General features: G+C 36.0%; 1 protein-coding gene across 1 annotated transcript in view; it reads left to right on the top strand.

The window, feature by feature from the left end:
• The window catches only part of OCA2 (OCA2 melanosomal transmembrane protein), a 170,568-nt gene that overhangs the window by 47,533 nt on the left and 97,950 nt on the right, over nucleotides 1-25,085 (top strand). The window contains 6 exon segments of the mRNA XM_065741233.1: nucleotides 7,530-7,601; nucleotides 8,266-8,331; nucleotides 9,531-9,587; nucleotides 10,567-10,691; nucleotides 13,562-13,700; nucleotides 20,939-21,071. Of these exon segments, the coding sequence (XP_065597305.1) occupies nucleotides 7,530-7,601; nucleotides 8,266-8,331; nucleotides 9,531-9,587; nucleotides 10,567-10,691; nucleotides 13,562-13,700; nucleotides 20,939-21,071 (592 nt within the window).

The raw sequence follows: 25,085 nt of genomic DNA, 5'->3' as shown, positions 1-25,085 counted from the left end.
ACCACAGGATGGTGTTGCTTGTTATTCTGGAGACTAAATGGCGCTGCTAGCTTTAAAAGGTGCTAGCACCCAGGCTCCACTTTTCGCAGAATGTTATGCTTTTCTGTAATAACAGAAGTCAGATTTCTGATGCTAAGTGTAAAAACTAATTTCTAGATGTCTATTTTCTATTCTCTTTTACTTTTTAAAACTAATTTTTAAATGTGGTTTGTTCAATTTCGGAAAGATTTTCAAGCATAAATGTCTTGCCTTTCTATATGTGTTGATTTTTTTTGTTTTGTTTTCTCTTTGAGACAGGCAATAGAACATTAAATTAGCTTGATTGAATGTTGCTGTACAGCTTCTACCTTGCCTATGGCAAGCACAGTGGTTGGGAGCCATGAAGTTGTAAAATTTTAACAAGATGTTAAAACTCACATACGCTTCTAATGCGCATAATCATGGATGAGACTGCTCTGGGGCTGCAGATGACACCTTCCTTCAGCAAGGGCAAAGAGAAATAAATGAACATGGGAGAATGTAAGGAGTGGACTTGAGTTTTGTGATTTTCTCAATTTAATTTCTTTACATTTGAAATTGTAATGCAGTTAGACTTTAGGATGCTGTGAATACAGATTATTTCATCTTCTGTGGTTTCAAGAAAACATTCCGTAACAGCAAAGGTTTTGCTAGACTGAAAACTTGTTGCCAGGCCAACCTGCCAATATACAACAGCTTTGGTCACGTCTGCCTGCAGTAGCAGTCTGGTTTATCATCTTCTGGGTAGCAGCATCACATTCTTTACAGGCTCTCTACGTTAGTTGTATAGCAAATATTTTTTTTAGATGAAATAATACAGGAATGATATGCTTTGAAACATTAAAATGATCAGTCTCCTATCAACAGGATTCTACCTTTTATTCATCTAACCTGATTCACAGATCACCAGAGGTCCTTTCCAAACACTGTGATTCTGTGATTCATTCATCTTGTTGTGTCTCTGTCCATTTTTACATTAAGACAAAATTCCCTAATACAGAGCAAATAAAAATGCACACTTTTAACATTTGAGTCTGTGAGACTGTTGGACTATCAGATGTTACTGGATTTCCCTATCCAGTGTTTCCTGAGGAAGTATAGTTTTCTTATATCAGAACTATCCCAGTAGGTAAAAGCTGAAAAGCACTTACTAATGACTCTAATGGTATAACTACGAGATATGACAGACTCCTATTTATTTATTTAGTATGAATCTCTTGGAAATAGGAAAGATGGTACATGGTGATACTAAGCACGCATTTCATGCATATGGTAGTACTATCATATTGAATTACCAATGAATTATTTTGAAAATGAATAATCTGTTTTTTCTCCAAGCAAGACATACTTAGGTACAGTGATGTGGTTTTGATATATCCTGACTTACAAAAATGAGCCTAGTACTAAAATTTTCTAAAAATAATACTAGTGTAAAGTCTAATTATATGATTTGCTTGTCTGTGGGTAGATACTACACACAGATAATATCCTAATTTGCAGACAAAGTTACAAATGACTGTTCTTCCTCTCAGTGGCTTTTGCAATGCTTTTAGTCCCTTTGGAATCTTTGAGGTGCAAAGTTGTTCAACAGCTGTACCCAATGTTCTTGCCCCAAGAGCTATTCCTGAATTCTTCATCAGTATAAGATATACTTTCTGAACTGAGTTTAGCAACTCAGTTCATTAAATCTCTGCAGAATTTACTTTCTGCTACTTAGCTGAGTAGTTCTAAGGCAATTGATTTTCTGTTGTCATTCCTTTTACACTAGCTCTTGAGTCAGGTCACTCATAAGGGGTTCCCAGGCTCAGGGAAGAATGCTCTCTGGCTGAAAGAGCAGCAGAACTGCTTCTACAGTGGTCATGTAGGGTAAGGGTAGAATGTAAAGCTTTAGCTGGCATACCAAATGGGTGGGAGGTATGCTGCTTTACCTTCATCCCCAGTATGCTACTGGTTAGATGGGCTCATTAGTATACGTGAGAATGAAGGAAATCAAATATGACTGGCTCAACTGACCTTCCTTTTTTTGTTCTGCTGTGATCTCACTTATACCTGACTACTTCCTGCATTTCTAGTCTACTAGTTTATATTCTGCCCAGATTGTGCAAGTTTTCAGAAGTAAAGCACATTCCATGGTCTGAGCGTTTGATGCCATTCAGCTTTGAAACAGATCTGCTGTAAGGCAGAGTTCCAAGTATTGTAAGGCCTTTTAACCCTTGTTTTTTCTCTAACGTAAGCCCAAATTTTCAGTTATGGTATATGATAAAGGAAAAAATATCTAAGTCAGTTAGCAAAATTATTATTTTTTTTTTCAAATGTCGGTTTGCATTTCAGTTTCTGATGGCAATTTTAGGCTTCATTGTTAATTTTCCAAACAATAATTGGACTGAATCCACATGGAAGACTCAAGTTTTGTCTGTATCCTACTAAAACTGCTGGATTAGTCCAAGGTAATGCAAAGTACCAACATTTATAAAGTATATGGCAGCAAATGGTAAAAAAAAAATTCCTCTGAGGGGATCTGAATACATTTATTGTAGCAATCAGGCTAATACTCTCTTGACTGTATGTAGGAAAAACAAACTCTTCCTCTTTGAAAAAAAACCCTCTTCCTCTGCTGAGGATATTTTTAACACAATAAAACAGAAAAAGAAAATGATACAGAACATTAAGTCAGAAAAAAAGCTTTCCTAGGGCAAATTTTATTTCCCTTCTCTTTGTCTCTGTCCCCTGAGAATAAACAGTTGAACTATAGACTTTGTGAAGACTAAGAGGTATTTGGCTGTGGATTTTATAGCAAAGGTCTCAGCTGCTCTGAAGGTAGGTGGAAAATGTATAAAACTCATATGTGAATAAAGGCATGTGAATAACCACCTCCTGTTGAAATGAAGCAATGCTGTCAGTCTATCATATGAAAATGATTTTTTCAGGAAAAAAAGAAATATTTTAATGCAACAGGCTTCAGTAGAGAAAAAATTAAAGTAAGAAATGAACTGAGGCTGCATTTGAAGCTTTACATTAAAGTCACTGACAGTCATCTTTCAACTGCCATTTATCACTTATAAAGACTTGTGGAAATAAAATGTTTAGTGTGATGTATGATTTATCAAATATCTTCAGCAACACTTTTTAGAAATATGCATGCCCTAGATTTCAGCAAGGAAATGTATGCTCTGAAATAGCATACAGGTCACCATTCACTTGGCTCCTAAATAATTTCCTTTTGCCTCCTGGAGCACTTCACAAGATAAAGTGGAGGAATTTTGGATCTCTTTTTATAATGATGTTATTGTACTCTACCAAAAAATCCGATGAACTTGGTGCAAAACTTTTAAAGTACTTTCAGGTCGATAAAGAAATTTAAACATGACAGAGCTGTAGGTTGTGTAAGTCCAGTTTGCATCAAAGCTGTGGAAATATGTATTTTTAGCTAACATCAAGCACAGCATACTTTTTGCATAAATGATTTGGGTTGTTTTGATTTCTTATGTTAGACTTTACTTCTGAATTTAGAGTATGGAAACTATAATACAAAATCACCATTCTGTGCACTATCACACAGAAGGGAATCATGAGACAAGCTTTCTGTAGATAATTAAGAAAAAAATTCTTATAGTAGTATTTCTGATCTTTCCTCGTTATTATTTTGCCTTGTGGCATGACTCTGAAGTGTTGCTGTTCTGGTGCCCACCTTGCTGATACTACTTTCAACAGCCTCCATTTTTGCAGCTTTGTGTGCTTTAATTGCTTATATAAAATTGTGTAAATTGACATTCTGTTTCTCAGCTCTCAACATAAATGATGTCCCGTATCAGTGAGCTCTGGGCCTGATCTGTGCCTCATTTGAAAAAATTTAAATCTGTGCTGTCTTGTTTTCAGTAGCAGTTTTTTATTGAGTTAACTATCCCTTTGTGAAAGATAAGTCCTATCCTTTGCTGTTTCACCAAGTTAGTGCTGCTGAGTGCTCTGCAGACAAAAACAGGGATGATGATGAAGATTTCCCTTCTGCAAAGAGACTGTAAAGCTGATAGGCAGGCTGTGAAATGGGGAGCTCTAACATGCAAAATTTCACCTTCCTGTCTATTCTGATTTTTATTCTCAATGGCCATTACTTGATTTTTTAAGAAATATTTTGTGGAAATTAGCTTTTATAGCAAATGAATTTTATAGAGTGGTCTAAAATCGTTGCAATGTGGGGATCCATTTTCTTCCATGGAAGAAATGAGTGAGATGAAAATAAGGAGTTCCTTTTGCATTTGGCTTTGACAGAATGAGGTGGAATGGAAAAGGACATCTGAATAAGAGGCAAGTTGGAGACAGAATGAGAAAGAGGTGCTCATATGAAGTGTGCAGGATGGAAAGAATTTTGGTGATGGTTTTTGTCAAAGCAATGAGGTACAGCTGAACTGTACTCCAGACAAGAAGTTATCAGTGATGGAGATGTTTTTTGGAAAGGAGAGATGAAATAGAGAGGAAGGTTTAGGTATCAAATAAAGATCCGTAAGAATTATTGATGACACCAGTGTATTTGATGAGAACACATTGTGCTAAAATGTATTACAGCCCAACCATCCAAAACTATGCCTCTCAGTTACCCAGAACATGTGTGTCACTGTCATTAACTGAGATTCAAACTAATTGTGCCTGGGCAGCCAACCAAGATCTGTGATCTTATAGGCAATTCCAATTTGAAAGGGGGACTCCTTATGAATCATGGCTCTTTCAGGTTAATTGTCTTTGCTTATTAAAAAGCGTAAAGTTATGTTTTCTCAAGGATGAGAAGAATAAATTGAATATGGATGATTTCACATTTTGACTTTCAAAATTTCTTTAAGTTCAAAAGTCCATCAAATCTCTCAGCTTTCCTTAGGCTAAAAGTCTGTGCCAATTAATTTCTGAGCTCTTCCAATTCTGTACCTGAGCTTTTGCTTATGGATTCTCTGAGATTTGTTCTGAAAATAAGTTTATCTTCCTTTCAGTCTTCCCAAGGGTTTGGATTGGTCCATGGTATTTTCCAAAAGAATAATAATGACTTTTTGATAACATGACGCCCTCTGAATCTAAGATTTTCCAGAGATAGATGAAGTGTAGGTATTAGATGGAACTGTGGATCAGAGTGGCATAGTTTATAAATGGTATATTTTATTTTCTCCTTTTGTAAGCTTTTAAAATGCACCTACAAATAAATGGTTTGTTTGCAGTTTGTGCTATGCAAAAAGAAAATCAGAGAGTAATCCAGTTTTTCCTAAGCCTCCTCCAAAGCTCATCTTTTGAATAATTATATGCTTTCCAGTTTTAATATTGCTGTGAAACTTCCACTTGATAGTTTGCTGAAATGAAGAGTTTCACGCTTGACAAGATTTTTTTGCAGTACAACTTCAAATCTGAATAGTCTTGATTCATTCTTCAGGATACATTTTGTATGGGCCTCTTCAAAAATCACAAGGATAAAGGAATGATTGGATTACTCCATTAATACTTTTCCCCTCATCCTTCCACAGAAATTACAGCATGTTTTACCCATAGATGATAGCAAACTTGTGGAAACTGAAAATGTAGTCAATGCAGTATAATCAGTTAAGAGTACAATGATAGTAGCAAGACTCTTACGTGAAAATATCAAAATTAACAATATAAAACATCTAAGACCAATCAAATCTGGGAAAACCTGTTGACATTTTTTTGAGAACTGTGAAGGAGCTAATTGATAAATCTGATGATTTGATGGGGATAAATCGTCTAGTCTGAGGAACACAGAGGATTGCCCAGTATCTTACCATTTACTTTGTCCTCATAAGAAGTTGATTTTCCCTGGTTAACACCTCTGTTTCATGTCTTCTATTGGAAAGAACTGTATGGCATAATTGCTATTGGCCATTGCCAGACACATGAAATGTTGAATGTATTGAGTGCCGTGCAATATTGTATATTCATACAAACCATAGGAGTGCATTCATATCAACACTCTGAATCTAGAAATTGTAGATGTAATCATGCCTTACCATACACATCTGTGGAAGCTTGTTGGAGATGTGACCTGTGCTACGTACTACTTTTATACCACTAGGACATAGAAACCCTCCTTTGCTACTATGACCAAACTATACTTCTGTGCATTTTGAACAAATGACAGGTTTTTTCAAATGAATCCTGAAATTAGCCAATTAAATTGTTTATTTTTCTAGTCATTTGCCAAGTTGCTTTGTTATTTATCATTACTGTAAAAAATTTCAGTTCAAAGGAAAAATCAAAGCCAAATGTCTCCTTTTTCCTTTCCCTTCCAAGTATGCAGAAGAGCCTTCAGATGTCCGCATCCTATTTTTTCTCATGAAATTAACAGCAAAGGAAATATTTCTAGACTGTCTTATTTCTGTCTCAGCTATAATTCTGTCTTATGTCTGAATATTTAAACACATTAATAGTAAATGATGTTGATTAGATTCAGTCTTTTGTAGTGCAAGTTTTATTAATTCAATTCTAACTTTAATTGAGTTATTTTACACAATCTCTGATTTTCCAGACATGGTGGATTAAATAATTACAAATGAGCACTTGGAGAAAAAGCGATTTTTTTCAGGGCATATCTGCTTTCATACTTTCTCCTTGAGAAATTTAAGTGCAGCTTATTCATTGGATATATAGACATGGACAAAAGTCTGTATATTGTATGAACCGTTGAAGTGTTAAAATATTTGTTAAGAGTGATGTTGCAGTTTAAAGTCTGGATACAATGCATCTGCATTGCCTATACACTTTAGAAATGTTAGAGGTGGTTAGAAGCACTGCCCAAGGGTTGGTTAGTCTATGCACAATTAGAAAAGTATATTTGATGAACTGAGTATACTGCAATAAAGGTTTCCAGAAAATTTTAGCTAAAGTATACGTCCTTCTTGAAGAGAAAGCATTTTTTAGAGAAAATGCTGGTGTAGAAAGCCACTGTATGAAGAAAGACTGCAAGTGCACAAGCTTGTGAGATCTCTCTGTGCCCCAGACTACAAAGTGGACTTAGAGACTTGATCTAGTGTGTCGTTACCAGATAAACTGACCTGGGTCTGAGAAATCTCTTGCTTTGGTCTTGCTTTGCAAGTTGTTGTTCATTGGAGATGAAAAAGCATCTAGAAAGACTGAGGTGGATGACCTACTGGCCATGTCTTCTTCCCTGTGAAGGGAAAGCAGGAAGACTAGCTCAGGCTGGGTTGCCTAGCATTTAAATTAGCATTCCTTAAATTGGGAAGATGAATTCCTTTCCTTCTCAGGGGACTGGATGGAAAATAAAAGAAACTCATGCTCAAGCCCCTTCTCTTTATCCCAGAGTGAGACAAAGTAATCAGACACTTTATTTATTTATTTATTTATTTTGAGAGAGGAGAGTGGGGTAGAAGGGTAAAATAAGGAATAAAAGAAAAAGAGAAAGGAGGAAAGAAAAAAAAGAATCAACTGTAGGAATTTTTATTCTTTTGATAATAAGGAGATAATAAAAGGATCCTTTGGTTGCTTCTTACCCCTTCTTGCAGATAGTTCACAGGACTCTTGCGGCGATGCTGGGCTCTTTGGCAGCTTTAGCAGCATTAGCTGCTATTGGGGAGGTAAGTTATTGAACTGGAAGTGCACATTTTGTTTCTGTCCATGATACAAAAAATTCCAGAAGTTGATATGTTGTGGGTGAACATGGTACTCTTTTTGAAGAAAGTGAGATGGTAGGGAAGATATTATGTTGAGAAAACGTCATGGGGAAAACAGAAAGCTTAGAGTATGTACAGAGAGAGGAAGAAAAAGTCAGTTGATGCAATTTCTTCTGATTTGTAGGGAGCTGAGTACAGACATTTGAATTCAGATTTACTTTAACACTGTCATTTACAGTAATGTTAATATATCCATCAGGTTGTTCACAGGTGAAGCTATATGCTTCTGTTCTTTTAGGAAAAAAGAAAAGTGGGTTTCAACATGTAATCATTATTATCATTTATTTCTGTAATGCTAAATAAGGAGCAAAAGTGTAAATCAAGAGCTTAATGTGGACTGTTGATAGTGACTCACTTAGGATACTGCAGCACACTGAATTAGTAGTAGTAGAAGTAAAAGTATTAATAAAATAATAGAGGAGTCTTTTTGTTGTGCCTTTAAGGAACCCTTATTATTTTCATTCATGGCTTATTTAAATGACTCCTAAATTAACTGGAGTTTATAATTCATAGCTAATCACAAGTTAGCTTCTCCATGGTATTCACTGATAATATTTTTTGATTGCAGAGGCCAAGTATGGTCAAAGTGGTAGAGTGGATTGATTATGAGACACTGGCGCTACTGTTTGGAATGGTAATTAAGATGTATCTCTTGCTCTAAATGTGTTGAAATTCTAACATTCAATATATAGATATATTTTTTAAATATTTTGCTACTAAAACTTGTTCTGATGAAAATTTGTTCCTTAAGGTGTATATCAAAATGATGATGAGCTGACCTCTGGAGTAACCTTTGAAAATTTTGATTCAAGTTTTTTTTTCATCTGTAGATTGTATTGATAACACACCAAAAACATCACTGAGGTTTATAATTGGAACGTTCTGTTGGAGTGCCAAATATTATCATTTATTTTGCTAATTTTTTTACTCAAAATGTTCCCCAAATACACTCAGCTGAAAAAATCTTTTTTGTTGCCTTAGTATTAATTTTGGAACCAAAAAGAGAAAGCCTGAAATGGAGGAGAAATATTTGATCAGATTATAACAATACATTATTTTAATCATGTTGCACAGAGCTATTTATGGTCAAAAGTGTCCAAGTGTGATTAAACTCTAATATGATGTACACAGTATATACAGAAAAAAATCCTGCTATCTGTTGACAGCCTGAGCTTCATTTATTTCCTGACAGTGCTCCACACCCTCAAAAAAAAAAAAAAAAAAAAAAAGGGAAAAAAAAATCTATTGGGAGCAAATTTGGATAGACTGGCAACCTCCCAGAAAAGTGGGAAAGTGCAGGAGCTGGTATCTTCTGTACTCTGTAGTGCATTACTGCTGAAAACTCACTGTTATTGGCTTATTTTTTTAATGACATAAGGGAGATACTTTGAGTCTTCAATGTATGATGCCTACTTAATAATAGCAAATAAAATGTCTGACTAATTAGGGGCTGTTTATACTGAGAACAAATTCTTACCATATGATGATGTATGAGGTATTTGACAGCTGTACTGGATATCCTGATATCCAGTGATAATATTCTCAAAAATTTAGCAAATGGTCAGGTGCTGGAATGGGCTGCCCAGGTAGGTGGTGGAGTCACCAACCCTGGAGGTATTTAAGGAAAGTTTGGACACTGTATTGAGGAACATGATTTAGAGATAACTATTGTTGATAGGTGTACAGTTGTACTGGATGATCTTGTAGGTCTTTTCCAGCCATGGTGATTCTATGAAATATGGAAGATTTCTTTTAGGGGTGTGAAGTACATCACATTGTTTTTGTGTAAAAATCATTTGCAAGCAATTGGTTTTTTTCTTCATCTTTTGGTAGATGGTTTTGGTGGCCATATTTTCAGAGACTGGATTCTTTGATTACTGTGCGGTAAAGGTAGGTTTGTTTTGGTACTCTTAACTGTTATTAAATTAATCAAGTTAGTATTTTGTAAGATCTTCTAAGATAAGGCTTGGTGTAATAGAATCTTTCTTTGGGCAGTTTATATTTATCACACCACAAATGACAGTGGTCAGCTTCTTATTTTGAAAAAATCTCACAGAGATGAAAGGAAACCCTTAAGGCAATTCTGTTTTTACAGGAGAAAGGCAAAGGCCTCTGGTAGGGTACATGAGTATGTAAACAATAGAACTGAATTATCCCTCTGACTTCCCCAAGACCACAGTTCCTCTGTAGCTGAAATCATTATTTGTCTCTGGCAGTAGGAGAGAGGAAATATGAGAACAATCATTAGTTTTAGGATCACAGATGATAAATGACCACAGACCTTTGCACAGTAGTAGAACTAAAGATTACATGAAAAGTGTAATTCTGATGGATTGGGTGTAAAGCAAGTATTACCTATAGTGAGCAACTCCTTCACCTGCAAAACTTAATTTTCTTGAGAACTGTGGAAAGAAATAAAACAAAAGCAATAAAAAAAGACTGCTTTGTGCAAAAAACCTAAACAGAATATTGGTAGATAGGTGCCCCAGTTGTAACCCTGGCAGTGCTGCTCTGAAGGAAGGTGTCCCAACGTGTGGAGGTGGTGAGAGTGCTCAACCATACTAATCCACTCAGCCCCAAGGGCAGAAAGTGGGAACTCAGCCCTACTCCTACCACAGACCTCCATCATATCTGGCAGTGGAGCATGGGATATCTTCATATTTGCTTCTTTCTGTGCATGGTGTCCACTTCCAGAAAATGTTTTAGTGCTAAATCAATTAATATTGGAGAGGGGACGCTGGAAGTGCATGGAGTAGTAGCTTCTCTGAGCTCATTGTTGTTTAGCCTTCGGTGAAATTGTTTATCATTTTTTCTAAAGTCAGATGGAATGTCCTAGTCTCTTAATTTTGTTGCTATTTGTTTTTATCAGGCTTATCGATTCTCTAGAGGCAAGGTGTGGGCCATGATTACGCTTCTGTGCCTTATTGCTGCAATTCTTTCTGCATTTTTGGACAATGTTACCACAATGCTGCTCTTTACTCCAGTAACCATAAGGTACTTTATTGTTATGGTTTTGGACTTAGTGTTTTGCAACCAGCAATCAGTAGTAAATGTATGTGCAAACATGATTGTTTTGACTTTTCTTGGTTGTCAAATGGAAATAAAAACTTAAAATACGCCTATTTTAGTAGGGTAAAGAGCTGATGTTTTCAAAGTGATGAGTTGCCATTTTCCTTTAGTGTTGTTGGTGAGTATATATCTGAAGCGTGTTTGGTTAGCAGCTGCCTTGGCAGCTAATCACTGTGGTTTGTCTCCATATCTGAACTGCAATAGCACATTATACCACTACTACCCTGCAGATATTTTTTATCTTGTAAGCAGGGAGAATATTTTTAATTAGAGCTGCCTTGTTCTTTAATGGTTATATATAATTTTGTCTAGTAATTTATGTTTTACTGAAGTTTTAGCCCTTCTAATACTGGTTGGAATGCTTCCAGATTTCAAATAAAAGTCTTATTTCTGAATATGAAATTGAATTATTTCCCTACTTATGATCATAGTATTGGTGCAGTCACAGACCAATTCCATTATTTCAGATTAGATATTTGGAACAGTGACTTAATTACTCTAGCATTATATAAATTAATAGCACAAGATTTGCAACTACATTTTATGAATGTGTAATTATAAGTGCTGTTTAACATGAATTTAACCTCTGTCCAGTTAACCCAGTTTAGTTTCTGAAAGATCTAGAGGGTTTTAAGATAATCTGTAGTGATGTAATGCTTGCAATTATTAACACATTAAAGTATGCAGAATTCTATTAGGATATGCTCCCATTTTAAATGGTAGTATAAAACAGTAAAAAAAAAAACATTAAAAAATTGCAAGTGCAGTTTATTCTAGATTGGGAAACATTTCATAGAATTTGGTAAATGAAAGCTCCATTTGTTTTCTGTCTGATTACATTTTGAAAAGATAACTTTGCCTTATTCCAGTCAATGATTTAACCTTTGACAGTAAGCAATACTGAAATCATTAAACACTAAGGTGTTTTTTTTTTTTTTAATCTGTTGCAGGATATTTTATATTAAATGCAATTCTGAATGAAATGAAAGTCAGATACCAATGCATCATGAACTACTGTTCACATGCAGAGCTACTGTAGCTTTTATTCTATTTTATGCCAAATGCATTTGTTAACACCAGATGTGCAAATTATTGTCAAAGCAAAAATAATTTTTCCTCTCTTCTAAGCCAATAATTGTCTGTTTCTGAAACTTCATGATTGGGGTCGTTTTTTTGTTCTTATCTCACTGCCATTGTCTTCAGTCTAAAGCTTCATGCCATTGCACTGTGCTGCCATTGCCATGGAAATAAAGCCTGCAGAAAATGCTACTCATTCTGTGCATATGAGGATTTAGACTGTCATTAATAAAGTGTAAAACATGGCACTTGTTTCTCTCTGTGTTTTGCAGTAAGCTGATAAAAAATTAATAGCTAACATTCTCAGCTACTGTTTATTTTCAAGATAACTTTGTTGCTGGGAACTGGGAAAAGGCTACAGTTACTGACATGTGAAGTTGTATAATTGGGGTAAGCATACTTAGAAAGTTTAGTCCACTAGTACAGCTAACATCATGGAAATGTGCATTACTTTGGGCTTGGCCTTTCTTGGAGCATGTTGAAGATTAGTTCTTCAAGTTACTGCTAGACTCATTAAAAAAACAACGCAAAAACAACTTAAAAATCAACAAAAATCAAACACTAAAGTTAATTTTAGTTAACACTGGAAATGAATGAGTGTGGAAGTTCTGCATACAAATGAGGTTGTGGTGTTGTTCCAGAACAGTACAATTGGGCCAGCTCTACTGTAGAGCACACTTCGACTGCTTAATTTTACACTGTTAGGGAAATAAATGTGTTTTTGTACAGTTATTTCATTCTGGACTTTTTATATACTGACATTTGTATCAGCTGACTATGCTTTTTCCAATTTTTGAATTGATACTCCTGGTGACAGGGTATGTGTATCAAGTTAAGCTTCTGTGCAATGCTTTTCTCTTTGAAATATAGGTTTTAATAATATAGACTTAGAAAGAGCAGTAAACCTCAGCTTTTCCTTCAGGGAAATGACTGGCAGTGCTCCTTACAGTGCTTGTAAAGAATGAGATCCTGAGGATGAGTGCTGACTACTCAGGCTTTCCCATACCCCGTATTAAGTTGGAGGGGGCAATAATAAAGCATGGCCCCTTGAAAAGAAGAGCAGTTTTTCTTTTGGGATTTGACCCCCAGCTGTTACGTTGTTATCAGGAGTGGGTAGCCAGGACATGTGCTCCCAAATCACCCTGGCCTCACTTCTTAAGATCAGGCTTTAGGTAAGGGGGAAAAATCGGAGCAGAATGAATCAGATAAACCTCATCTGAAAACTGAGTTTTCTGATAGACGAATCATGGTTGATAGGTATCACCCTCTGCTTCTGCTTCCCATACGACAACCAACAACTGAGGGTGAGTGCAGAGCTTATGGTTTACCCATATGTCCACGTCACCTGGGGGACCATGGCTTAAATAGTGTATAACACCGAGAATGGGATTTTAAATTTGAAATGCAGCTTTCTGTACAGTCCAACTCTTGAAATAATTAATTACTTCTAATGAAATGCTTTTTAAAGCACATCAATTTCATTACCATTGACTACTGCATTATAAATGTGAAATATATACATATTTTACATTGATAGTTCTATAATCACTGAAGTGCTTATAAAATTACAAGTTTAATTGCACACATACACATATTAATTTTAACATCTTGCAGTTTTTCCATTGGAAGAACTTTGTTTTGTAAATTGTATAGATTTTAAGATTTAAGGGAATTTGATCATAGGGTAAGATGTTAATTTAATTTTCTTTATATTGCAGGCTCTGTGAAGTACTAAATCTTGATCCGAGGCACGTTCTGATTGCAGAAGTAATCTTCACAAATATTGGGGGGGCTGCCACAGCTGTTGGGGATCCTCCAAATGTGATTATTGTTTCCAAGCAGGAGCTGAGGAGGCAGGTAGGTACTGCAAGCTGCTTTTCTGTTAAAATTAAGTTCTGACGCTGATTTATGCTGTGATGAACCTTTTTATTCCCCAGACAGCCATAAGAACAGAACACAAACCATTTGTACTGTCACACTATTTCTTTCTTAGTAGGATGATCAGAAAGAGCAGAGTGATCTTCTGGGGGCAAAACTGTGATGAAGAATAGACTTTTTGATATGGGCTGAGAATACTGGTTTTCTTTCTTTATTTTGGGGATTTTCCTTGTCAGTGACAAAGTGAAGAAGGAATCACAACAATCGAAGGCTGGAAATGGAGAAAGGTTTGAAGAATAAGAAATGGATGTGAGAGGGAAAATGAAAGTCAAAACCTTTTGTACAGAATGAATTTTCTCTCAAAATTTAAATGTACTGAGGTCACTCAGTTCCTTCTCAGGACTTTAAAACCAGACTTAACTGTCCATGCACACCACCCACCCTTCGTGAGAGGTGACATTGCTCCTGTGGACATGTCACATGTGGCCCAGCTGCAGGTGGAGGCTTTGTCCTCCAGCCACAGCCCTTTGGCATACAGAGAGCAGAGAGTGGCTTCTGCCATGCAGCACAGGCACAACTGGCTCCGACCTTCTGCCACCCAGTGATATCCCCAGGCTACAATGAGGGATTTTAACTTCCTTCACTTGCCTCTTCTATTTATGGATAAAATAGTTCCTTCATTTTACTGTGTGACTGGTGCTAAAGGGAAGGTTACAGTGCCAGATGTTGGGTGGGACAAAAGCGCTCCAGACACTGCCGAAGGAAATGAACTGGTCCCACCATCTCTTTCCACCCACATGGCCCTCTCCACCCTGTAGGGACACCAGGCACATGTTTTCTATTTTATCCAAGTGTCATAAACACCCAATGACTTTGCCTCTAATGCCACATATAAAATCAAAATAAAATTTGATGGTAGCATATGGAGTAGTATGAAAATATCTATGCAAAAAGAATGAGGGATTTTTACTATAAATTTCTGTTTTTTCTTTTTCCTGTGTGTGCATGTTCGGAGTCAGTTATGTTTCTGTTTTATTAAAAAATCCTTTCTAATTAACTGCATACACTCAAATTATTTAAGCACTGTCCAGGTTGGAAAATGTCTTTGAAAGTTAATAGTGTTGAACGAATTAAATGTTTACTCTCAAAATATTTGAAAGGTACTGCAATTAGTTTTGTTGAACGGTGACTTTGGAGACTGTGATATTCCTCACTAAATATTTGATAGCTAATTTTTACATTTTTAAATAGAAAATCTGTGCAATTATTTCAACTTTCTTTTCTAAAAGAGAATAATTAGCACCTGCCACAGAGGTCATTTTCCTAAATACTCAGAAACTTGTTATTTCCATAGAACCTTTAGCATGGGCCATAAACATAGGAAGTAATTAAGCAGTCACATTTAAAGGAAACAGTTTTCTGTATTTCTTGAATGAAATATTGATAATTTTAGAAGGACTCAGGTTTATAAGTACTCTATTAAATGTGACATATACAGAATACCTATTTCTGTATTTGTAACAAGCATAAAACCTATGCAAACATTTTAACTCTGGAGTATTTTCAGATCTGTGCTGGATCACAGAAAGAAGGATGTCAGAAAATGGGCAGGACCATGAGATTTGTTCTTCTTTCCTATATTCTCATATGCTGCATCTCCATATATAAATGCGAGAAGGTCAAAGACACATCCTTGGCTCTCAGGTGGCATGTTTTCTTGTCCTAGCTATTTTTGCTTATGGCTCAGGCTATCTAGAGAAGATCTGCCTGGCAGAGCACTAAGGCAAGAGAGAGGGCAGGGAAGGACCATCTAGATTCCTGCAGTCTTTGCTGCTGAACTGATTTCTCAGTTCCTGATTTTGTCCATCCTCACAAGCAAGCTCCATTATTCAATAGATAAAATAGATAAAATGTAGATGTTGTCTTGCTTAGGAAATCAGTTCTAGTAACAGGTGCTGTGAGGATGAAATATAGAATCAAACCCAAGTCTGCATTTAAAATGTATGGAATGCCTGATATATTTATATCAAGCAAAATTTAATGGTTTTTTCTTCTTTTTTTTTATTCCAGTGTTTAAGGGGTAAAAATTCTTGAATGCAATTGCTTATATTAGTTCTTTATGCAGTATTGTTTGAAATGTCTATTCTTGTGTTTCCTACAGAAAAATTGCTATTATTTTTTCTCTTTTGGGCTTTATGGACAAGGTTTTACTATTCTGATTTTTTTCTCTTTGATTCTTTCACTGAAATACTTCTTCTCACCCTCTTGCACTTCTTTCTCGGTGTTATTTTTTGCACTAGTAAGTTCAGAAGTGCTTGGAAAACTGCCCCTGTAAGAGGTGGATAGTGTATTGCATTTTGAATAGGATTGTTTTTTACTATTTGAGAAGGTGCCATCAGAAGGAGAATTCTCGAACTCTTACAGTCTATTACAGGACTCTGGATATTTATAGTTTTGGTATGAAATGTGATAAAGTTTGTGCTGTTTATCAGACTTTTCAAAAGATTTTGGACAGTCAGCAATCCACTCAAAGTTATTCTTGCCATTTGACATGAATTCCCCAGAAAATGGGCAGCCATCAGTTTCTCCTGTCCTGCATTAAAGATGCTTTTAGTCTTTATGTTGAAATTTAGCATGCTGCAATATTAGTTGGTTATATTTCAAGACAAAATGTGGTGCCAAAAATATATGAATAGAAGTAGATAATTCTGACTAACAGAAGAGAGAAAATCATATGTATGAATCTGTGAATGTATTTCAGGCACCGTCAGATTGTGAAATGGATTCCCATAGCTTATTAGGCTATTCTTATTGAGTTTACTGGGTACAAACTTGGTAAAACTTCTGATCAATTTGTAAATTGCCTGTTCATTCTGTCAATGTTTCTTTGATTCCTTTTCTCAAGAAAGATGAAATCCTAGGTAAGATACATGAAATAAAATGTATGCTTTTATCATAGAATCTTAGAGTCATAGAGTAGCCTGGGTTGAAAAGGACCTCAAAGATCATCTAGTTTCAACCCCCCTCCTGTGGGCAGGGTTGCTAGCCACTGGACCAGGCTTCCCAGAGCCACATCTGGCCTTTCCTTGAGTGCCTCCAGGGGTGGGGCATCCATAACCTGGCAGATTTCAGATTTTTTCCCATCTCTGCATGTAGTAATCATTAAAGAGTACAGTGCAAGACAAAAAAACGAGTGCACATCGGTGTTTCAGGTAAGCATCACCTTTATGTAATTGTGTTAGACCATCAGTGATTTCTGTCTCAGCAACATCATGATCAGCTCCTCCCAAGACAACATAAATCTCAGTCACTTGGCTGGAAAGAATGTTTAAACCAGTGTTGTAATAATAAATTAGTCTCACTCTTCCTTGTTTTACAGGCTTTAAAGAATTTAATAGAAGGGCACTCTGAGAAGAAGCACAGCATTTGCTAACCTTTTAATTGCTGCACCCAGCTATAAATTTTGTTTTCTCTTTGCTCTAAAATAGCTGCTTTATTCTGGCAGAGTCTAAATTACTAGAAGGTAATTTCACACCTCCAAAAACCGTCAACCCCAAACCTCCCACACCCCCTTGGACAAACAACCACAATAGGCCAGGATGAAAGAAAGCCAGAGTTTAAGGAAAACAGAATGATGCTTCCTTTTAGAGTGATACTTATATATTTCACTTTGTATTTTAAACCATAAACCATAGAAAGTGGACCAGTTTTTCAGCTTTGAGTCTATAGGCAATGGAACCTTTAAGTTGTTTTGCTAAAACGAAATCTTTAGATTTTCATTGTCATGTGGGGAACAGGAAAAATTTAACACAATCAGCATAGCCTCAAGTAAGGGACATTTGAGGCATGCATTGTATTTATCTGATGGATTGAAATCTCCTAGAAGAAAGTATTTCTTGTCTATTGTGCATGTCAATTCTATTTCAGTCTATTGTGCAGAAAAGAAAACCTTTATGAAGATGACATTTTGTTGTATGCACAAACATGTGGAGCACTTTAAAATGTTTTTACAAGTGCTGAACCCTTAATCTAGCAATGCAGAGAACTCAGGAGGTACAAAAAACACAAAGGGCATGAATATTTGCTCTGTGTAGATGTTGCATGCCCATACTAAAGAGTGGACAAGGGAACAAGAGCAACTGATAAAGTGTGCCATGACCTTGGGATCCACTTCTAAGATCTTTCCATCTGTAGTACAACATAAATCCTTTGTAACAGGGCAGCAGGGAGCCTGGGGATCACTGCTGTGATAGTCCCTCTGTCCAAATAACACAGCAATGCATCAGCTCATTCACAAAAGGTGCCTTTGACAATCTCCTTCCTCTTCACCCCATTCCCTTTCCTCTCCTCTATTTTCCTTTTCAGAAGATAGAATTGATCTCTGAAAGTTCTCCAAGAAGATGCCTGTTGACTGCTAATTATCTGGCAATGTCTGGTGTGAAATCTACCTGTTCCAGTCATGAAAACTTATTCTGTGTACTGGAGAGGCTCATGATAAGCACCCAGCCCCAAGCATCAGGCTGGGCAGAAAACTGGTTTCCACCACGAGCCCTTTTAACATCAGGAGAAAAAAGGATTGTACTTGGTGGCACTCCTCTTCATGTACAGGGTACAAGTTTCCAAGGTGCTAGTTACCATCAGGTTTCATTTTCATGCACTGAATCCTGAGAGTCATTGAAAGGAGAAAATGAGGAGAAAAGCTGGGAATGAGGTATAGGAAGAGAATTGAATCCAGCTTAGTGCTAACACGAGCAATATATCTGTGTAAGCTCTTTCCTGAAATAAAAATTTCCTATGTCAGAAAATGATTTGTTTCAGCTGAATTGGAAAGCTGTTTTGCAGTCAAAGTAGAACAGCATGTTTTCTTTGTTCCCAAAGGCCTCAGATACAAGAAAAATCAATGGGGTGATATTACGAAGTTCAAAAAAATTCCGAATCTCAGCCCAGCTACTCTTTGAGAAGTTTGAGGAAGCTCCCAAATAAAATAAAAGATCCCGATGTCAAAAATAAAGTAGAAACTTATTTATCTTGTGGTGGTGTCTGCAAATCAGTCTTAAAGATTCATTTGTGTCAGCTCTTGTCTTATGTACTATGTTAATTCTGATTTTTAAGAGTGTTGTGACCTCTGTTTCATTTCAATTCCTTTCAACTATCGGTCAAACCTGAAGCCTTCTGGTAAATCTCAGTGTTTCTGTTTGTTTCTGAGATTGTCATGATTCTCCTTTCCATAGAGAAATTCTTTTTGTGTGTTTCAAGCAGCACACATCTTGTGCTGTATTTTTTGTTTGAGAAGCTTCTGCAAATAATAATAGCAAAGCACAACTGGTTTGCTTTAAAATTGTTTTTTGATATTCAAAACTTCCAGGCAAGTGACTTTGTAAATCTTAGTGACCATGAGCCATTCCCTTAAACTTAAATTCTTTTATCATATCATGGGAATATCACCAGCTTGAGCTTCAGAGTTTCTAAGGATTTTCAGGTTAATATTTCTTTTCTTTCTTTCCAATAGTAGCAATTAGTTTCATGTCTGAGTATTTCTGCAGAGAATACTATGTCTGGAAGTGAGTATTCTCTTTTGTGATATGAACATGTTGCTGCCAGCCTAAGAAAGCTTTGTGGCTAGATACTGACAGTTGGCCAGGTGCAAATGTAATTTTCCTGGTTTTGGTAACTGTGGGTTGGGAATATTCTGACCATCTCATCTTACTGTACTGCTCCTTAACCAACTGTTTCCTGGTCATTTTGTTATTCAGAAGATAATGTGTTTTTTCCAGTCAGAGTTAGGCATAACTGTTTAGAACTTTGAGTGTTTTCAGATCTTACATTCTAGGTGTGCATATTTGTACCTGGAATTTGCTTAATTGTGTCTGCCTGCAAACTATGGATTCTTAATTTACTTGTTTTTACAAAACAGCACTTATCTTTCTCTGGTTAAGAAAATTCTTTATGACTTTAATCAGGTGGAGTGGGGAAACAGTATTTTTCTCCATTTTTAAACTGGGAACATATACCATTGCTGGAATATTCCCATACATTGTTTTACTAGGAGTCAATGCATAACCCAAATTTAAGGTAATAAATCCCCAGTTGTCTTTAAAACACAGGAGATAATATCAACTGATGCTGCATGGGAAGCTGTTTTTGATTTGTATTGGTGTTGCACAAGGGTCTATAGGTAGTACAAAGGCATTTGATGCAATACAAGTTACTCTCATAGAAATGTAGGGTGATCCCATGATTTTCTAGAGGCCCTGGGAAATCAGTAGAAGTTCCAGTAATTCAGTTTGGACAGTCTGAGTTATTCAGGGCTTTGAACATGCTTCTTTCCAAGTGTCGATGAGATGCTGTGCAGGGGTCACCATTTCAGACAACTGTTCTGTGAATATGAGACAGTCCCCTGCTACCTGTACTTGGACATGATCCCTCTTCAAGTTTCATGAGTAACTTGTTTTTGAGAGGGCAGTCCTCACTAAGTAAAAAAATTCCAGCCTAAAAGCTAACCTTGGTACTATGCTATAGTGGGTGTATTACAAAATTGTGGAATAATTCAGTTGAAAGTGCCCAGGAGGTCATTTAGTCCAGTGTCCTACTCAAAACTAGGCTAACTTCAAAATACTGATGAAAGTGGTTAACATCAATTTTTATAGTTAAAAACAGTAACTTTTTAATGTATTATACATTTACCTTTTTGAGAAACCCATACTTAAAGGTATTTATTCTGCAAATTTTAAATAAGTATTTTTATTTATTATGCCTGAAGAAAAATAACCATGCTGTTAAGATACATCATTTTTATTGTGAAAAATATTAGGGACTTTGTATGAAATCCTGGTTCTGACAGGATTATTGTAAGATCCATATTGTTATATGTTTAGGACAAAAAGTTGGCCATTAAAAGTTAATCATTTCTATGATTCAATATGATTTAAAATGAATCTAGAGTGATTTAAGTGATTAAAGTGATTTTTTTCCATCTGTTTTAGGAACCCTAAATGTATTTCAGAATAACTTGTAATGTTATTTATGAGCTCTCTTAATTAAATTGTAATGTAGCTAGTTTACTTGAAACAGATGAAATGCAGCATGTGCTGTACCGGGAACTTTATTGTTTTCTATTTATTATTGATTTCCAAAGTGCATGCAGTTGAATACTTTTCTCTGTAGGTATTATAGTAAAGTAACTGTTTTTTAATTTGTGTTTTCAATTTTATTTCCAGGGATTGGATTTTGCAGCCTTCACAGGACATATGTTTGTTGGAATATGCCTTGTTGTTCTGGTCTCCTTTCCTTTTCTTGGACTTCTTTATTGGAACAAAAAACTCTATAACAAGGAGCCGAGTGAAATTGTTGGTAAGTGTGAGTAATAAAATGTATTTATAAGCATTACTTTGAAATAGAATGTGTTTTAGATAATAACTAACCATTGCATTCTACAGTACCCTCAGAAGGAAGTGCCCATTTTCCTTCGCACTCTCAATAGTTAATTTTACTAATTGTAATTTTGTTTTTAATCATGCTTTTTTTTCTGATTTCTAGAAATAGATTTCTTTTCTTGTGCTAAACTTGAGCTGTTAGGACAAATTATTAAATATATTTCAAAATGTAGGGGACATCTTTCATCATTTATAGCCAAAAGCTTGATCACCAGGGTGTTCTATATCAAAATAAGTACCATATGCTCAAGGTGCTGAGTTTACTGCTTAACTTTAGAAACATGCCAGGTTTCCCCTATGACAGGCATAGCACACTGATGCATTTCCTCAGTGTTGATTTTCTCCCACTGGATTTTTTCATCAATCTTTTCCTGATTTGCGGTCAGTGAAGGTTGTTTCTTCAAGAGTAGAATAATTTTTCAGGTTTTTCCAACCTTAACTTTATCTGGTGTATCATTTCTGTAATTTTGAAAGCTGAACTGTGTCTCTTCTTTATATTGATCACTTAAGTATTTTCTAGAAGTCTTGATTAATCTGATTTCACTGACATTTTCAATAGCTGTTGAGTAAGTCAATCCCTTTTTGTCTGTGCTTTTATGCTTTTATATTTGGTGATAAAGTTTTGCCATTGTTCTCAGGCTCGTGTTTGAAAAGTGAAACTTAATAATCCCCAATGTGCACAGTTTCTTTATGTGGTGAAAGATAATTCACAAAGTATAATTTCTTAGAGGTTTGTACAAAGACAGCTGAATATAGATGTGTATTTTGCAGAATTGTTTGTTTTCTGTTAGTATGGTAGATGTAACTCGGCTCCATTTGTAAGCCAGGAAAGAAGACAAGCCCTTTTAAAGAATCACATAGCTGTCTACTGCAGAACAGCTATATTGCATCCCCAGAAATTTAATTTCTCTCTTTTGAGTATAAAGGGAGTCTAAGGCAATTGAGGAGTAGAGATCTTCATGATAGGTACCTAATTTAGGCAAGATGAGTACAACTTGCAGTGAGTTGCTTTGTCTGAGTAAACTAGCTTTAAGAGTAAGATTTTATTAAAAAGAAAAAAATGACAGTCCTCTCCCCTCAACAGATTGTACCATGTTCTTTTGAGTCTCATCTGTAATAAAGGTCAGTGAGAGCCTTCACCATTTGGGAAGCTGGCTCTTGTGCAGGCATTTGATTCTGAGGGACTTCAGTGCCCATACAGAACAAGATGCTCTCAATGCTTCCGTTCATAGCTATAGGGGCCAAAGTCCTACTCATTATTAAGAACAAATATTTGTTTTATCTGTTTTATAAGAAAATTAAGGAGAATTTTTCTTCTATTTATTGCTTGGTACAAGATGTACTTTGTCATTACACTGCCATTATATAATAGCTGAGGCATTATGAACCCTTAGAAATTTGATCCTGAAAGGGAGAGAAATAAAGCAACAAGCCCAGTTCCTATAATGCCTAAATATTTCTTTGTGATACTACAAAATAAGATTTTTCAAAGATGCCATCAAGAATTTTATTTTCCTCCCTTCTTGTACTAGAGAAGGTGCTACAAAAAAGTGTTCGTCAACTGTTAGATTAATCTATCCACTGTGTACTTCTAGATCAAAGAGAGAAAAGATTATTTAGCAATAAACAAAAAGACAGGACAATTCTGTCTCACCTCTATACACTACAACATTATACATTCAAGTATCTCTGTTTTTTTCTTGGGTGCCAGGAATGCCTTCAGAGAAATTGAGTTACTCAATGAAAACTGGTAGTGCTAAAATATTCTGCTCTACTAGACACGGACATGCTTCAAATTTGTCATCTTGAAATAATTTATGTTGAGTTTTGCCTTGTGGTAAGATATAGAACAAAATGGTTTAGATTGGAAGGGATGTTAAAGATGAGCTTGTTCCAATCCCCCTGCCATTGGCAGGGACAGTGTCATTACCTAAAATAAACATCCATGGAAAACGTAATAGTAAACATTGGAAACTGCATATAATGGGTAAGAGGGGAATCCTCCTACTTACTTGATCAAAATTACTACTTTGGAGAGAGGCAAAAAAGCTATGAAATGAACAACATCCAATCCCAAGTTGTCCCAAATGAACTACAGAAATACGTAACCTGAACATCTTGGCAATTGGCTCATGTTTCTATTACTCCCTCTCTTCCACATGAAAATGCTGAATATAGAGAAAGTTCTAACTGTTCTACCCAAAGCTCAAGAATTGCAATCCTTTGTTTAGGAGATCATAGAATGGTTTGGGTTGAAAGGGACCTTCAAGATTATCTAGTCCCAAGCCCTCTGCTATAGGGAGGGACACCTCCCACTAGACCAGTTTGCTCAAAACCCCATCCAGCCTGGCCTTGAATGCTTCAAGGGAGAGGACATCCACAACCCCTCTGGGCAACCTGTTCCAGTGTCTCACCACCCTCACAGTAGATAACTTTTTCCTAATATCTAGTCTAATTTACCCTTTTCCAGTTTAAAACCATTTCCGCTTGTTTTGTCGCTACACGCCCTTATAAAAAGTTCTCCCCCTGCTTTCTGCAGGCCTCCTTCAGGTACTGGAAGGCTACTATGAGGTCACCCCAGAGCCTTCTGTTCTCTAGGCTGAAAAGCCCCAGATCCCTCAGCCTGTCCATGCAGGGGAGGTGCTCCAGCCCTCTGATTGTCCTCATGGCTTCCCTCTGGACCTGCTTGAACATCTCCATGTCATTCTTGTGTTATGGACTCCAGAACTGGACACAGTGCTCCAGATGGGGTCTCACAAGAGCAGAGTAGCAGGGCAAAGGAGACCTTGGGAAAGGAATAATCTTTTTTTCTTGGAGATGAAAGGAACCCTTGCAAAATCCAAATAAAACAGTTTGTAATTATGCATCATTATAAAAAAATCTTACTTTTCTTTTTTGCTTGGATGTATTTTATGAAAATTTTTTGTACTCACTGTGTTTTTGTTTTTTTTAATCTCCCAACTTTTTTATTTAAAAAGAATCAATTTGCTTTCTTCATTTCTCATTTTCTGATAAAAGTGATCACTTCATAGACTTTTCCATGAATAATTGAAGTTTTTATTTACCTAAATGATCTTTAAACATATGAGCCTGCATGGTGTCCCGAGATAAGTATTATCTACATAGTCAGAAAATTCATTTTGCCAAATATGCACTATTTTGCTTCTGACATAGCAGCATTATTTTGTGGACATGCATTTTAGAGAACAGATACATATTTTCTTTCATCTATAAAATTTTAAGGTTATTATTCTTATTTTTAAGGAATCAGATAAACAAAATCACTGTTGGATTACCTTGAACAGTACATTTTATTCACTGGCATGTTTTTGCAAGTGAAACATTGTACACTTTTAAGAAGCTAGCAATATTTCCCTCAATTTATCTCCTGGTAATCAATATTAGTTGTATCTTAGTATGATTGGATGTAGCAGTCTTATAATTGCTATACCATGTGTCCTTTCTCATAATCAGCAGCTTCTTTCTTACTGCAAAGCTAATCAGTAGCTGTTCAATTAGAGAAAACGCTAAAGCAATACTCTCTTCTATTGAAATTTTATGTGAAATGGAAAGAGAAAGTGACAAACATTAGGAGGTAGCTGGAACAATTTGGATTTCCAGAAGGAGCATAATGTGTTCCAAGGCGCTTTCAGGGGTTCTTTCCATCTCAGATGGTAACAATTCTGTGATAACTCAAAATGGCTTGTTTGAAACAGCTGTTCTAATCAGCTAAATATCTGCCTTCCCTCATTCTGTCCCTGATTAGCAATTAAGCAAGATATGTGAGACTTACCTGGCATATTACTGTCCCAAGATTCTTTCAGTCTCCTATGTTTCTTAGGCGTTTTCTGCTTTTTTGGGGCTACCTAGATTATTGAGGTCAGATAAGCACTAATTTTAGGAACAAATAATACTGTTACTCTGATGATAC

This window comes from Cyrtonyx montezumae, unplaced genomic scaffold (assembly GCF_038088225.1).
Source record: "Cyrtonyx montezumae isolate F1298 unplaced genomic scaffold, pur_monq_1.0 scaffold_3, whole genome shotgun sequence".
Taxonomy (NCBI): domain Eukaryota; kingdom Metazoa; phylum Chordata; class Aves; order Galliformes; family Odontophoridae; genus Cyrtonyx; species Cyrtonyx montezumae.
The sequence above is the reverse complement of the archived record's forward strand: the minus strand, read 5'-3'. Positions and strand labels throughout refer to the sequence as shown.